This window comes from Dermacentor silvarum, chromosome 7 (assembly GCF_013339745.2).
Source record: "Dermacentor silvarum isolate Dsil-2018 chromosome 7, BIME_Dsil_1.4, whole genome shotgun sequence".
Taxonomy (NCBI): Eukaryota; Metazoa; Arthropoda; class Arachnida; order Ixodida; family Ixodidae; genus Dermacentor; species Dermacentor silvarum.
This window is the reverse complement of record NC_051160.1, coordinates 50,690,762-50,707,892: the sequence shown is the minus strand read 5'-3', so window position 1 is coordinate 50,707,892 and position 17,131 is coordinate 50,690,762. Positions and strand designations below refer to the sequence as shown.

At 42.1% G+C, this 17,131-nt stretch overlaps 1 protein-coding gene across 6 annotated transcripts in view; it reads left to right on the top strand.

Annotated features, from left to right (window-relative positions):
* LOC119458016 (uncharacterized) overlaps nt 1-17,131 on the top strand; it is a 210,529-nt gene that overhangs the window by 22,944 nt on the left and 170,454 nt on the right. For 3 of the 6 annotated variants that reach the window (XM_049670636.1, XM_049670631.1, XM_049670635.1), the window contains 4 exons: nt 881-955; nt 1,277-1,381; nt 2,394-2,495; nt 5,482-5,556. In XM_049670636.1, coding sequence (XP_049526593.1) covers nt 881-955; nt 1,277-1,381; nt 2,394-2,495; nt 5,482-5,556 — 357 coding nt within the window. Of the gene's footprint in view, nt 1-880; nt 956-1,276; nt 1,382-2,393; nt 2,496-5,481; nt 5,561-5,875; nt 5,981-8,658; nt 8,761-14,021; nt 14,676-17,131 lie in introns of those variants that run through there. The other 3 variants (XM_049670633.1, XM_049670634.1, XM_049670632.1) reach the window with 3 other exon arrangements.

Below are 17,131 nucleotides of genomic sequence, written 5' to 3'. Positions count from 1 at the left end.
TTGAAGTGCGAGTGGACGTTCTCTACAGTGAAAGAAGGAAAATGAAAAAAAAAAGAAGCCTAGCGGCCCCATGCCACCTACTTCCCAATAGGTGGGTTTCCTTCCAAGAGGAAACCCACATCAGAGTGCCTACGTTTACATGTGCCAAGGCTTTCTTGAACAATAACTTGGCAGTGAGTGCTCGACTTGTGAAACATAACAAACGACAACAGTCTCCACTTATGGATAAAGAAAGTATTACAGCACTTTGTTGCATTCATCACACCATCCACGATGACTGGTGATGTCAACGGGACCACTATTGCACGCCGTTCACGGCTTCCTCAGGTGTGCGCCTGACGTCAGGAAGGTGTTAAAAGCCTGCACACCTAAATTGTACTGCGCCAATTGTTGCTGATGTTCCAGATGAAACAGTGCAATATTTATTCAGGATGGTTTCTATTTTTTGTTATCTTCCGCGGTTAATATCATGTATAGTAGTTCGATGTGTGCCCCTTGTTTGTGTTTAATGGTAGGAGCGCAAGACAGTTTTTCCGAGCAACCGCATCAGAATATTTAAGGCCCATTCACACTAGGTCGACACGACACCGATGTTGTACTTCCAACTGTTAGCGACAGTGTTTTCCTTCCTTTTAGCCGTTGACCACAGCGTTTTCAGTCCTGTAAACTGCTGTCGCCAACAGTTGGCAGACCAAAATCGATGTCGCGTCGGCTAGTGTGAATTAGCCATTATTAACTGCCTGGCCAAAGCTTAAACACAATTCCATTATCCATGAAGACATGCAGATGACACATTGTTGAAAACATTTTTTAGCAAAGGCGCGCTTAGTGTTTTAGATACAATAAAACAAACGCATTATCTTCCCGACTTGTACCGCAGTTCAAGTACCACAACTGCAAGCACTACCGCCAAGTACTAGTTTCGGTGGGACAACAGGAACAGGAAATGCACAGGGTGAGTTCTATTATTTATGTTTGCATCTTTATAGCCGAAACAAATGTGCAATGTTGTATTATTTAGCCATGTCGCTTGGCCGGACATATGATTATTCTTAAAATAAAAAATGTCATTAGTTGCAACAACCTTCACATAACACGAGCTGAAATATAACACGTTTTCTGGAATCATACGTTCAAAGACTTTGTACTAGTCCAATAGAGATTGTCCAGAATAAAACCCACTAAATCTTGTTAAGGTTGTTCTTTTTTTACTTGAATGAAAGCATCCGAGAGAAAGAATTCGACTGTTGTATTTTCGATTCGATTTCAAACACAGCAGGAACTACTGCACGCTCATGTTCCTCGCCGTCGACTCCATGCGACGTCACCACCAGCAAGCTGTGCTGCATGATTATGTACCCTCAGTGCCAGTGCAAGTGTGGTAAGCATTTCAGAGCACTTATTATAGCGGTAAATTCAGGGTAGCCATCAGGACAGCTCCATCAATGCACACGAGGGAGGGAGGGGTGAGGGGATTAGGCTCGCTAAAGGCTTAACATGGTAAGTGATGAAGGACCAGCATGGTTTTTTCTTTGCTGCTTTATTTGTTTTGTTTTGTCTTGGGGAAGAGGGCAGGGAGCGCGGAAACCATCTCGTGTCGGCAAGAGTAGATCTTGTATCTTGGTTGTATGAGTGCTTGTAGTGGAATGTGTAATAAAAATACTAATGATCACATGCTAGTGTAAAGCGTTGAAAAAACTTCTCTTAGTGGTGCGCAAAGATCAACAGAGTTGTTTTGTGCAGGTACCTATTATTTACCATCAGTCGAAAACTAACGCGCTTTTGAAGGAAAGTTTATTCCGTGCTTGTTTATAAGGTTATGGGCCATGGTCTGCTGAATTGTTTCACCGCTTGGTTTGCGTACGTAGTTGAAAATATTTTTTTTCTAAAACACACAGCAGGATACTGAAAGAGCTTATGTTACGACTATGGTATTTTTTAGGAGTTTACCATAGCTGGCACAGCTGTGGGTATGCGTAGGAAGGACGGAGGGCATACATTATGATAAAATGTTCACAATTGAACTCCTTCAAAGATGAAGCTGAAGTGGCAATAATCAAACACCCTTGTTCCACTTATAGAATTTTGCAAACACCTCGACAGTTACAGTGGGTCCTTGCTAGCCATCGGCATGCAATAGAAGTTCTCAAAGGGACATGTTTCCTTATTGACTTATGTGGGGCTCCGAAAATTTTACGACTGCTTTACAATATTTTGCGACTTCCGATGTGCACATTTCTTTAGGGCAGCGTTTGACTCTATACAATATATCTAACATGCACATAAAATAGTTTCACGCGTTTATTTTATGACACTGGATTAAGGGCAGATGGCTGAGTTTGATTAGAAACTTGGTTTGGAATAATAACTTTGCTTTCTTTACTATTTTACAGTACAGCATAAGATAAGCTGCTCAATTACATGGGGAGAGCAGTGTAAACCACCACGCGTCATCAAATGCGACGAGAATGCTGGCCAACGAGTCTGTCGTTGTGGTAAGCGCAGTGCTTTCAGAGCTTGAAGATGTATACGAATATGTTCAATGCTCACTAATCTTTATCACTAGCCATTTCTGAGAGTTCCGAACGAAAAACTGCTTGAAAATATTTCATATTCCGTCTAATATCTGCGTTCTGAAACGCGACAGCAAGATCTACTGCATGTTTCTCGCGGACGCTTTCACGCTTTGCTTTTTGGTGGTAGTAGTTAAATTCACAAACCTTTATACGCTCTCTGCGATCAGCACCAAGGGTAAACATCAGGACAAGAACGCTGTTGTATCTTTGGAGAGCGATAGAGACTGACAATGTTCTTATGTAGAGAGCAAATATGGAAAAGCACCTGTCCTAATATAGGCGTAACTTTATATCCTACAATATGTTCGATATGATTGCTGTTTTCATTTATGACACCGTTGTGAGCCTAAAAATATTAGAGTGCCTAGAGAATTCTGAAAAGTGAGGTTAGTGGCGGTTGCATGGTTTAAGCACGCGGCTTCATTGCTTAACCCGCACCGTGCGGTCGGCACAACGAGCCTTCGACCCACTCCACGGCTTTCAATTCCACTCAGCATTTCACCCTGCCTTTATCGTCATGGACACAATTGCATGCTTGGGGCCCTCAATATCAGTGTACCCAAAGTGGTCATTTTGTAACTCGCAGATTGAGTCACAAACACATATAAATAAAATGATACATCAAGAGCATTGGCTGTGTAAAAAATGACTTAAAAGAACGCAGTTACTCCCAGCAAAATTCAACTGTAGTCATTTCTCTGAACACAGGCAAGCTATCTGCCCACGATATCCATGAATGACGTAGAATAACCCGGCACGCTGTCTGTTCGACTGGTAACTAATTATTGATGTACGACATAAATATTGTCAGATCATCTTGTTCTTTTTTTATCGAGTATTGTCAATCAATGATTACGTTCGGCAAGAACGGCTTCTGTGCAGTTTCCCAAGTGGGCGCCTTGACCACGTGACACAAAACACATGAGACAAGCCCAGACACCCACAGAAAACCAACAAATATAGCCTCCCACGCAATGAACAGAAGTTAATGTAATGTATTTACCACACAACGCATGTGGTCAATTGTTTTAGCGTTTTCACTTGCGGGCATTTGATTTCAGTTGTTGGGTCTTGATTTAGGGCTTTGAAAGCAGACTGGCGGTTACCTTTAAGCAGAAACAAAGAAGCAACACTGCAGTACACGTAATTTCGTGAATAATAGATAGCAGCCCACGCGTACCAAAGTTTGGCTGACAGAAATCAAGATCTATGCCCAAGTTGGCGCTTATATATTGCAAGGGGGGAGGGGAATGCCAAAGGAATGGCAGGGGGGAGGTTAATGCGAAAATATAGTCGAAAGTTGTAAAGGGTGAAACGCTTGGTTGGTTTGTTTCGGTTCAGAGTAAACAATTTACCATTAAAAACAATGACGAGGGAAGAGTCCGTGAGTTGTAGCGCACTTTTCGCTCATCTGAGTGCTTTTCTTTAGCACTACGCTTAGCACAAGCACCTCGTCATTGCATAATACATATTGCCTTATGGCCGCTGTTTTCTACGTTTTCAATAAACATGTTGAATGATCTGGTTTTACTAGACAATACCAGTGTCTGATTATGACAAACCTCAGAGTTGTGAACTCCGGAACTATTTTGAACGCCGGTGGTTCAGTGACGTGCCTCTAAATGTAACTATAATATCGCTGGTGCACTTCACGCCCAAGGAAATATCGCCACCATGGCCAGTATAGAACCTTGCACCTCTGGCTGAGCTTCGTAATGACAAAACCACCAAGCGACCATGGCTGATGTTTTCGATGTTGTGTGGTTCCTCAAACGTTAGGATATCTCTGGAATCAGTAACTATTTGTTATTCCCAAGTCAGCTGCTTTTTTCACAATTTAAGTAACAAATAATTGATTAATCTGAATTTTGGGTAGCATATGTTCATCGGTAATTTTTCAAATGCAGTGCGAAAGTGTACTATCTATCGAAGAAGGTGCAACCTACAAAGAAATCTTGTACTGTGTACAAAGCTACTTTTCAGGTAGCGCAGAGACAGAGCAGCCTCAGTGCTAAATGTTAGGTTGCAAAAATAGACGTTTTTATAGTGAAAGCGGAAAGCAAAAGAAGCCTAGCGGCCCCATGCCACCAACTTCCCGATAGGTGGGTTTCCTTCCAAGAGGAAACCCACATCAGAGTGCCTACGTTTACATGTGCCAAGGCTTACATGAACAATAACTTGGCAGTGAGAGCTCGACTTGGGAAATATAAAAAAACGACAACAGTCTCCACTTATGGATAAAGAAAGTATTACAGCACTTTGTCGCATCCATCACACCATCCACGATGACTGGTGATGTCAACGGGACCACTATTGCACGCCGTTCACGGCTTCCTCAGGTGTGCGCCTGACGTCAGGAAGGTGTTAAATGCCTGTACACCTAAACTGTACTGCGCCAATTGTTGCTGATGTTCCAGATAAAACAGTGCGTTATTTATTCAGGATGGTTTCTATTTTTCGTTATCTTCCCTGGGTAATTTCATATATAGTAGTTCGATGTGTGCCTCTTTTTTGTGTTTAATGGTACGAGCGCAAGACAGTTTTTCCGAGCAACCGCATCAGACTATTTAGGGCCCATTCACACTAGGTCGAAACGACCCCGATTTTGGTCTGCCGAATGTTGGCAACAGTATTTTCCTTCCTTTAAGGCGTTGGCCACAGCGTTTTCAGTCCTGTAAACTGCTGTCGCCAACAGTTGGCAGACCAAAATCGATGTCGCGTCGGCTAGTGTGAATTAGCCATTACTAACTGCCTGGCCAAAGGTACGCAACGATTAAACACATTGCCGTTATCCAAGAAGCCATGCAGATGACATATTGTTGAAAACATTTTTTTAGCAAAGGCGCGCTTACTTTTTTAGATACAATTAAAAAAACACGCATTATCTTCCCGACTTGTACCGCAGTTCAAGTACCACAACTGCAAGCACTACCACCAAGTACTAGTTTCGGTGGGACAACAGGAACTGGAAATGCGCAGGGTGAGTTCCCGTATTTATTTTTGCATCTTTCTAGCCGAAACAAATGTGCAATGTTGCATTATTTAGCCATGTCACTTGCTAAGACATATGACTATTCTTACAATAAAAAATGTCATTGGTTGTAACAACCTTAACACAACACGAGCTGAAATATAACAACGGTTTCTGGAATGATATGTTCAACTACTTTGTGCTAGTCCTATAGAGATTGTCCAGAATAAAACCCACTCAATCTTCTTAAGGTTGTTTTTTTATGTGATTGAAAGCATCCGAGAGAAAGAATTCAACTGTTGTATTTTCGATTCGACTTCAAACGCAGCAAGAACTACTGCACGCTCATGTTCCTCGCCGTCGACTCCATGCGACGTCACCACCAGCAAGCTGTGCTGCATGGTTATGTACCCTCAGTGCCAGTGCAAGTGTGGTAAGCATTTTAGAGCACGTATTATAGCGGTGGATCCAGGCTAACCTTCCGGGCAGCTTCATCAATGCACACGGGGTAGTGAGGGGGTGGAGGGACTAGGCTTGCTGCCTACTTAATACGGTAAGTGATGGACGTCCAGCATGTTTTTTTTATGTTCTTTCTTTTTGTTTTGTCTTGCGGAAGAGAGCAACGAGCACGGGGACCATTTCGTGTCGGCGAGAGTAATTCTTGTATCTTGATTCTAGCAGTCCTTGCAGTAGAATTTGTAATAAAGTTACTCAGTATCAAAGACAAGTGTAAAGTATCGAAAATACTTGTCATCTTGGGATTTAAAAATCGGTGTATTTATTTTTTGCAAGTACCTATTAAGTCACCTCAGCAGAAAACTGACGCGCTTTTGAAGGAAAGTTATTCCAAGCTTGTTTATTATGTTATGGACCGTGGTCTGTTGAATTGTTTCACTGGTTGGTTTGTGTACGTAGCGGAATATATTGAAGTTTTTCTAAAATATGGCCAGGAAACCGTTTGAGCTTCTGTTACGACCATGTTACTTTTTTAAGAGTTTACCATAGCTGGAACAACTATGGATACGCGTAAGTAGGACAGAAGGCATACATTATCATAAAATATTCACAATTGAACTCCTTCAAAGATGAAGCTAAAGAGGTAGTAATCAAACACCCTTGTCCCACCTATAGGATTGGCAGATTCCTACACATTTCCACTGTGTCCTCGCTAGCATTAAGTATGCGCTAGACGTTCTTAAAAACAAGTTCATTTATTTGTTTATGTGGGGCTGCGAAAACTCTACAACTGCATTAGAAATTTATCCGACTTCCGATGTATACATTTCTTCAGGGCAGCGTTCTTTTGTGCAAAATATCTAACGTGCACCTAATAGTTTTACTCGTTGACTTCATTTGCCAGTAATGTCCAGTGATAGTACTGTAAACTTCCGAAAGCTACGCAGCTTGATGGGCAAAAATAGATGCTGCATATCCAACGTATCCTGCTGAAATCTACACAGGGTGTTTCAACTATTATGCACCATGATTTAAAAATATGCTAATGCCACGCAGCTAGACAGAACCAAAGTAAAGTTGTTTTCCGTCGCTTACAGATACCAGATTATTTCTTTCATTCCATGTAATTACCTAATTAGTTTTTCTCCTCATATATTTTAATGAGATTAGAAGTGTCAATGAGAAAATTGTAGAGCAACATGAAAAACTTTCAATAGATATTTCTGTGGCTTAATACGGGCTACATAAAACTGCTTTTGCGAGCGTGAAAGAAGCTTGCGAATACCAGAAAAACACGCAAATTGTGCTTGCGAAGTAGTGTGGGCCATCACTTGTAGATGACACCGCTGTCCCGCAGTCGGGTTTCTGCTATTCGGCGAGAACGCACGACCAACAGCAGCAGTAGCAGTCCGCACCCACGGTCAGGAAGGTAGGAGCAGGGCGGTTTCCAAAAAAGCTTCGCTTTAAGTTTTGTAAACAACCTAGCATGTAACACATGTCTCGGTTAAGCTTTACACTGATCTTAGAATTGAGTTTAAGGGATCAGCGGATCATGCGGTAACGCAACAAATATCATTTCGCAGGAACACTTCTACATCCGCTGTTTACCTCTTCTTGGGCAAAGCAAAAATTGTTCTTTCAAGGTTATTAAAGCCCGAAGGAAGAAAGGCGAGAGATGAATCCAGGATGATATCATTATCCTGTGTTTTTGCCATCTCCGACCCTTCACGCTTTATTAATTATGAAAGAAAACACCAACTAGCCCCTTGTGTCGTGCAATTATTTTCTTTGGTGTACGTTTTGTACAGGAGTGTAGGAAGAAAAGCCAAGTGGAGGAATAGTTGCACAATTTTAGCAGCACAGCTTCTACCGTTGGCGGTGTGATATGAGGAAACGTTGTGTCACAGTTTCGGCAAAGCCCTTCCTTAAAAATACGTTATTATTGCATAGTTTACTTCATGCAAGAAGGGCACCGCTACTTTTTCTCAAGGAAAGCGATAGTTTTAAAGGTAAGCAAAAAGAATGAGGTGTCCCGGATCTACTATTGAGTAGAGGCAGAGCTGATTTTCTTCTTTACCTTTTCGTAGCCGCAATCCACGACTCTTGTCTTTGCCTAAAATTCCCACAGAAACAATCTCGGGATTTTTGTCTCCATTATTGCGATAAGTATGCAAGCAATCCAGCGATAAACGTAATTGCCAGCGTCGAAACGTGTCATGCATTTCATGTATAATGCCTGCGCTACAGTTGGGCTCTAGTCTGGGCGGCGGACGCGCGAAGTGGCAGCTCTAGCAATAATTATCTCACTGCCTGGGGGCATCCATGGTACAGCGCTGAAGCATCGGGCTACTCGGTTTGAGGCTCCGCTGTGACGGTGGCTTGAATCCGCCGAACGCGGGTGAAATTTAACAAAATTAAGGTGAAGAACGACGAAAAAGAGTAGAGATAGACAGGACCAGTGTCACTGATGTAGGCTAAGAATGCAAATAGGAAATAAAGTAATCGCTGATAGAAGTCGTTGCAGCTTCCTGGAAAAGATAACTAAACTCAATATAGTAGCGAAACATTTTTACTCGTACAATTTCTGGCTGTCGACATAGATATAAAGTTGTGTAGTGTGATCTGCAGAAAATAATTTTATTTTTTCTCTTACAGTGCGGCACGCAACCAGCTGCTCAGTCGCGTGGAAAGGGCTGTGTAAACTTCCATACGCCGTCAAATGCGAGGAGACAGCTGGTCAAAGAATCTGTCGTTGTGGTAAGCACATTTGTCTTAAAAAAAGTTAAGTCAGCTGCACGCTTGTAAAATCTGATGAAACAGCAAAGCTCTGCATGCATGGATGTGTAGCATTGTACTTCCGAGAGAGAGTAAACGCATTTATGGAGGTGCAGAAAGCGCATCAATGCCCCCACTGATTGGTTGTCGACGTTAGAACAGTTGACAAAATTAAGACAATTTTGATGTGATTGCAATCGTGATGGTGGGTAAATGTTACACATGCTTTTCACGTGATGGTTAATGAGTGAATTTTGCAAATGAGACAATAAACAAAAAGAAAGGTGGATGTATCTATGGCATAGTGGGTATGACGCTCGCCTTCGGACCATGAGTACCCGTGTTCAAATCCTGCTTCTTGCTCTTTCTCTCTATTTGTGCTTCTATTTCTCTCTTTCTTTGTCGCTCTCATTTGCTCTTTTCCTCGGCCCTAGTAAGTTGGGTGGCAATCGTCAGTCCAGCACAATCATATGGTTCCCATAAATTCATGTTCTGCAAGCGTGGTTGTATAGCCTAGTGGCTATGACTCTCGCTTTCGGATCGTTGGTACCCGGGTTCGAATCCCGCCTCGCAAAGCAGGTTTGTTTTGTTTCCTTTATTTATCTCGCTCTCCTTCGCTCGAAAATGCGAACACCATCGCTCCGTGGGGATCAACCTCGACTTTAAACAGCTCCGCTGTTCAGAGGACGAAGTAATGTTTACGAGCTCTTACACCGCTAAAAAAACAAACCTAAACAAAATGGAGAGAAGAACTCAAAGCGAATGCATGAACAAGATATATACATGGCAACTCATGATAAAGGTACGATTATACTCTGTATAAAAAGCGGAATAAAAAGACTATGGATTCATTGTTCCTGCACCTCTACAAATTTTGTATTTTTTGTAACCTTTAACGAAGATTTACTTCAATACATAGAAATGCTTGACATTTTTGTCATGGAATCATCTGTACTGCATTATATTAGATTTTGTCGTACGTTATTAGTCCGTGTTTTCCTCCTCTTCTAGAAATATATTGACGTTGCATACAAAGTGATTGAAGTTTTCATAATAGTTGACACCAAACTTTGCTTTCAGTTTTGCAAAATGTTTTACCCTGCGTATAGCAATGCCATAAAATCAAACTATCCCTGTCTTTTTAGGAGATAGTTTGATTGAATTAAACGCATTTCTTCGTTGTTTTTTGAAGAAAAAAAGAAAACAAATTGCACAGTGCGTCCTTGCTCAGCAACCTAGATGATTTAGGTAGCAAACCAATTCGACAGTTATGGTATTTTTTCTTAAATTGAATTTTGGTTTTCTTCAAAATTATACGTTAAAATTTCCAATAACTCTGCGGCAAAGAGGATGGACTATTTGTTTTTTCTATTTATATTTCATAAATATTTGTTGTTCTTCTGCCTAAACTTGTGATTTACACTTTTTTAACTACATGAAAATTTCATTCTTTTCCATGTGACAGTGAGCTAGCAGTATAGATTTCTCGATTTGGCTTGTCAATCTGCGAGCAGCTTAGGTTGCAGCCTTTTCAGTCTCAGTTTGTCATTGAACCTGGCTCATACAATGCACAAGCAATGTGTTGGAAGACATTGTGAAAATCGCATGTGCTCCGCATCTTTGTGCGGTTAAAGTAAGCGCGCGGGTTGCCCTTTTCGGCGGTAGTATAGAAATTCAAATTTGAAAGTTTTACCGACTCACGGCATAACAATAGGCGTACAGCTGCAGAGTCTGGTGCCTAAGTACACTGTTGCACAAGTTCTCGGTTGCGGACCACTTGGTTGCTATTGAATAGGTAACACACAACGCAAAATAAAAGGACTGAATAAGAAAATGTGGCTCCAATCCACGCTGTAAATGTGGTTGGACACGGAAGCTGTAAACGATACCCACAACAATTACCATTGTGAGGTGCCTTGAATTCACACACGTGGCTCTACATAGAGTGAAACCAGAGACAAGTGATATGTACTTAACCACACCAGTTATTACTTCACCACGACATTATATTAACGCTGTCCTTCTGGCATCTTTACTGTGCGTGGTGTCATGAAGAACGTGGTGACATCACTACGTGATTTCTATGCTGTTGGGTACTTTGCCACTCGGAGTAGCTTACGCAACCGTAATCCGCTTTACCGGGAAACACACCCGGGAAAACGAACCCTATGAACGACACCCACAACCATTACCTATTGTGACGTCACTTGAATTCCCACACGTTGCTCTACAAAAAGTGAAACCAGAGACACTGCTTTCGCGAGGGTTTTGAATGATGTCAACCCCTTTTGAAGCAGTTGCAAACCTATTCTTCACCGGAACGCGTCGGAGGGTGTTCCCATTGTTCACATGCGCCTTATCATCCGACATACGGCTTTGATGCTTGTTTTGTGGTTTTTCCTTTGAAAAAGACTGCACAGCAGAGTTCTATATGCCTGATTGCAAAGGATATATGCTGTTTTTATTCAATTTTCAGCCTGGCGTTTCTTGCTTACGCTGACACGAAAATTTCCTTGGCTCGTAGAGGTATACAGGTTCGGTGTAGAATGAAACCAAGTGCATCATTCCTTAGCTCTGATACTTCTATTTTTGCCCCTTTGTTGTATTTATGCGCCGTACGTTACTTGTTAACGTGTTTCATTCCTGTTCTCACTCATCCCTAAACTGCAAAGTGATTTACATACAATTAACGAGGCATACTTACGTAGCTGGTATTGTTGTGCATGAGAGAACCACTTTGGCAGAATAGTAGTAACTGCACTATTCGACCATATTGCCTGAACTAAATTAGCCACGGCACTTTTACCATTTGGCTTGAGCTTTGAGTTTATTCAGTTACGCAGTTAAATTTTGTCAGGTTTTATATTGAATTTCCTTGACAGGCTGATTGACTCAAACAACAAACTAAAGAATCACTGCTTAGAGCATTTTCCAAGCACAACGTTTTTGCTCTGTACTGCTACACGGATTGAACGATAAGAGGCTACGTAGTAGTCTTCCTACCGTTACTTTTGCGTGGTCCATGTGGTCTAATCCGTGAAATGTGAAGCAGCCTACTGCTTGGAATATGCTTGTGAAATTGCCGGGCTCTAACTTCAGTTCAGAGTGCACTGCGATCTTGGAAGTGGAGTTTGAAGAGAATTTAGCGACCTGGTAAACAATTATGGCCCGATTTCTTCTTGCTTTTGAATTCCAAAGTATGCTTTTGTTGATGCGTTTGTTTTATTTCCCTCAAAAGAGAGATACTTTTAGCCAAGTATTAATAACTCGATAATCAATCGGAGCTGCTGGATACCCCACGGTGCTTTTTTTTTCATCTCGTGTGTAAACAACCTACTGTACGTTGCTCCCACGTAAGATGTACGTGTATTGCAATAGCATCTACATCGGAGAAGCTGGGATGTTTACGCGGAGAATAAAAGAACACAAGTGGGATTTAACAAACACGAAACATAAGTCCAACATGATAGCGGACCACGTGAAGGCATCGCGTAGACTAGGACAACACATTGATAAAAGCAAAAGAACCCGGCTACTCGACTTGTCATGGAATCGCTCCTGCTTGAGAGATCGCAAGATAATCTTAACAGGACCGAGAGCTTTATTCAGGCTACTTGCGGCAAATACTGGCTTATAAATAAAGATCGGCGTCTTCTCCAGCACGTGTGAGCCAGGAACCCGTAGGGGTTTCTAAATGCCTAATTGCATTTTTTACATGCCTAATATGTTCCCTTACCAGACATATTACCGTCAGACACTTGGCTATAAAAACTTTAGGAGTGATAGTGTCTTTGCGTGTATTTCTATTTTCGTGTCATGTGTTACCTTATCATATAGAAAGGAAGTTCCCTAAATAACACGGAAGAGCATGTAAAGATATGCATCTGTCACACACTCTTCTTTCTCGATTATTATGAAATTTATATTCATTGATACATTATTTCTTCGAATAATAATTTTATTTTCACGTTAAAAGATTTCATGTTTCTTTGACCATGGCCCCTAGCTCCCAACAAGCAACCTTATATGTACAACCATTTCTTTCTGGTCCGTTCTCCCCTATACCGTGTTCGCACGAACCATTTTGAGAAAACTAGGCACCAACAAACAACATGCCTTTATTGTGGGAGGAGACTGCTGTCAAAGTAAGTCAGCTCAGAGCTGAAGGAATCAGTTAAGTTCTTGGTCATTTTATACATTCTGTTGTAGATATGTCATACATACTTCTAAACAATTTGGAAGCCCCGTAATGTTCAACAAAGACAACCCAACCGCATTTTCACCCATAAAGCTACGCGTGGTTGACGTATAATACACATGTTTTACTAAAACTACAAATATAAAAGCTTTCTCACGTCCGATAGGTAACGTAGAACAGCATTTACGGCCCCTTGCCGATTACTTATTCATGAGTGGCACTTATATTGCTGCTGAAGGAAGTCGTGCCGTCATCAGGAAACTTAAATATTCGGCGTCATTCGAAATGAATAGGATCACCACCAACTTCTTCATAAACTCTTTCAACTCTGTCTAACACTGCTAAAACACTGCTTTAGAGATATGGAAACTTTGTTGAATGGAGATACAGCGGCTTTTTCCTTAATTTCTGAGCCATATCATGAAGCATATGTTGGAACGAAAAAAAAAATAGGCCGAGACCCTTGAGACTGCTTACGTGTGGGAATGTGAAAGCATCACAGTACTTTTGGTGAAACGTTTTCGATTGATGTTTTCCAGTGGGAGGCAGCGCGCTCATTTTTAGCACTCATGACGTGGCACCACCTTCTCCCCATTGGCTGTTCCGTGACGTGTCCAATGACGCACGCACTATGCCACACCTTTATCCAGCCAGATGGTTACTACGTCGTGTGTGCGATTACGCACGCACTAGGCACACCTCTAGTAAGTCAGGACACTGTAGCCGCCGTAGCATGGGGAGAAGCATGCTCGTCTAGCACCCGTGGGGCACGGGTTTGATTCCCACGAAGACCGAAATGTACTAAATTTTCGTTTCAAAGCCAATAGTTTATTGTGCTTACAGGAACTGAGAACTTTGACGTAAATCCGAGCTATTTTAACGCGTTTTTCCTGTTTGTACCTGTCGGCCATTTTTGGTACCATTGCTCGGTCACGCCGCCGCCTACAACGCCCAATTTTCGCACAAGGGGGCATAAAATGCTTTCGCTTTAAGAGAAAAACCTTCCTCTGTTCTGACATACATTTCCTTTTTTTTTACTCTGCAGTATTCTATCCCTCCGGATGATTGGATGACAATGGACGTTCGTGTGGACAAGACGAGGGCTACATACAATCCTTCATGTTAACATTTATATAACAATTCAACGCACGTTTGTCGTACCTCATTTATTACCCACAAAATACAATTGATAACACGTCTCTCGAATCTGTGTCAACGTACAAGCATGCTGGGGCTCATATATGTAGCATTCTTACTGGAAGGCTACAGTGAAAGCTGACATCGCATTGAGGTGCCTTCGAAAAGGCTTCTACATAGCGCTCTTATATACAATACCTACATCCGTCTATCACTTAAGTATGCATTATTCTCCAACGACCACTGTGGCGGCACAGTGAGAGAAGACCTACAAGCTGCGCAGAATCGTGGCACTCTCTTCACCATAATATAATACTATGACTACACAGACAGTTTTACCATGATAAATCGTAGATTAGTTTTCTACGAACAGCGCGACACATTCCTTTCATAAACTCTCCGACCAAAACGGTTTTACCATAAACTTTCCTACGCTGCGCAAAAGCACTGGTGCTTGCTATTGTCCCTGCTGCGCTGTTGGAGTAAAGCTAATAACTAAAACACTGGCACACATTTACGAAATTGCATTTGTGAATGCTCAATAAAGCTGCCACTGCTTCTCGGAATGCACATTTTACTTTCGTGCTCTCACCATTTCCACTAAAAAGAGGATCAACCAACTTTTTCTGATTATCTTCGTTTTACATCTGTTGTGCTGTAAAATATGTTGAATGTTTCATAGTTGCTATACTTTTCAATTATTAACAATTTTCGGTTTGTAATATTATATTCATCTCTGCTTAATTATGCTGTGAACGTGAAGGTTATATCAATAGTAATTGTACACACGAAATCACACTTGTCTAGCGTGGTCGATTGGCCAGCTGCGGGCTGTGCCAGCATCCGTAGCTCCTACCTCGCAGTAGCTGCAGGGTTCTCCGTATCTCCCTCCAATAGCCCAGGGGCATAGCATACGGCTATAACATGTGTGGTACTATGGCGTCATTGGAAAGGGCGTTTTCTCGCATTACTTGTGGCAAGTGCGGTCCAGTCTGTGCAATGTATCTCAGTCCACAAATGTTCCTTAGCCTGCTGCAGTGCATAAAAGTTTTTTGGCTACCGAAAACATTTTGTTCTTTATTACGCAGCATGCAGAAACTCTGCTTTCGCCTAATGTTTTAATACCGCGGCATTGCAGATAAATGCCACGATTAAAATTTGCAGTTTTCACTTCCGCCAAGTTATTGAAAACATTAAGAAGGTTTAGCGTTGTGCTGGAGACGTTTCAGGAATATAGCACAATGGAAAGCACCACCAATGGCGTTGACAGCACCACATCTCTATGTTGCACGAGATGAGACTGAATCAAATATATCAGAGCTATTTAGCCCCAAAGAAATAATAAGATTGATTTACCTTTTTGATGGTATGTTCTGCTCAGACAAGTGTCTTCACCGTGATCTGGTTTCTATCTACCGGCTCAGCAGGAATGCTAATGTGTGTGACGCTCAGCGCACGTACTAGCACGGTGAAGGAAGATCGCTGCCCTTGATCGGCAGCGCTCATTGAGCACAGCTTAATCCTGACTGCGCTTGGCTTCGCCAATTTTGCCGTCAAACGCACCGCGCGTTCCTGCAGACCATCAAAACTCTAATTCAGAAGGCGCGCATGCGCTTTTGATGTCAGAACAGCACCTCAGAAAGAAAGCCCCAGCGCGCCTCGACCGTATGTGTAATTTCTATCATTTCCATCGCTGTAAATGCGACTGTGTGAGGTTATTTTGGAGCGCAACTTTTAGGTGCCAGTTCCCGTCGGCACCCTCGCTGTAACCAAGTGAACGAGCACAGCGAAGGATGAAAGAGTGAATGCTGAGTGTCGCGGAAGATGAAGACGGCGATAGCAAAGAGAGTGCAAAGAGGAAAGCGGAGCAGGAGGATGCAGCAGAACCAAAAGATGGAAAGTGGAGGGGGAGGGTATATCGAAAGCGTGAGAAGAAAAATGTAATGCTGCACAAGACGGGCCTTGCTGCGGCGATGTCTACGAGATGGCGCCAGAGTAGTGTGCGTCGTCTGGAAGGTCTGCATGCAGCGGCTGCTGTCAATCATTCCCACGCGTCCCTCACATGCTGCCTCTCACGGTCTCCAGATTAGCGAGGCAGTCGCGCCACACTTCGCTCCATTTGCAACGTGCTGCACGAGATTGATTGCACGAGATCGCGAAATGAAAATAGATATAGAGCTGCACTCAAATTTCGCATTAGGGGGTATTGTAGTAATCGGTGAATTTTTTTGTGAGATTTTAAAGCATGAACATCGGTTATACTAAAGCTGCACTTCTTGCAGCTTTAGTATAACTTGGTATAACTTAGAATAACTTGCCCTTCGCAATATGTGCAGCTAAAATAAATTATTCCCCTTTTCACAAACATAAATGTAGACTAATACTTTTTGGAAAATTTTAACACACAAGCATTCTTTGGCAATTACCCCAGCCCCGTCATTTGAAAACAATGCCTTGTATCGGAACAAAAATCCGTAATTTTCATAACTAAGGCATTTAACACTTATATTACAGTGAATGTAGACGATTGGTAGTTTCTTAAGGAACAATTAAATTGATGTCAGAGAATACCCATAGGGGGGTGCATAGGGCTTCATTGAAAATGCATGGGGAAGCTGATATAGGGGTGGACCAAAGGAAATTTGAAGGTGGGTCAAGTTGAAATCTAGGATTGGGCCAACTTGAAATTTTGGGTCGGTGAACTTGAAATTTTCGGGTCGGCTAAATTGAACTGTAGGGTAGGCCAACTGAAATTCGCAGGTGGGCAAACATATTTTTTGGGGTGGCCAACTCAATCTTTGGGGATGGTCAAGTTAAAATTCGGATTGGCCAAATTGAAATCTATATGTGGGCCAACCTAAACTTGAGGTTGGGCCATACAAAATGAGGGTGGGCCAACATGAAATTTGGATATGTGCGAACAATAATTTGTGGGTGGGACAACCTAAATTTGAGTATGGGCTAACTTGAAATCCGGGGTAGGCTAACTTGTAATCTGAGGTTGGGTCAACTTAAATT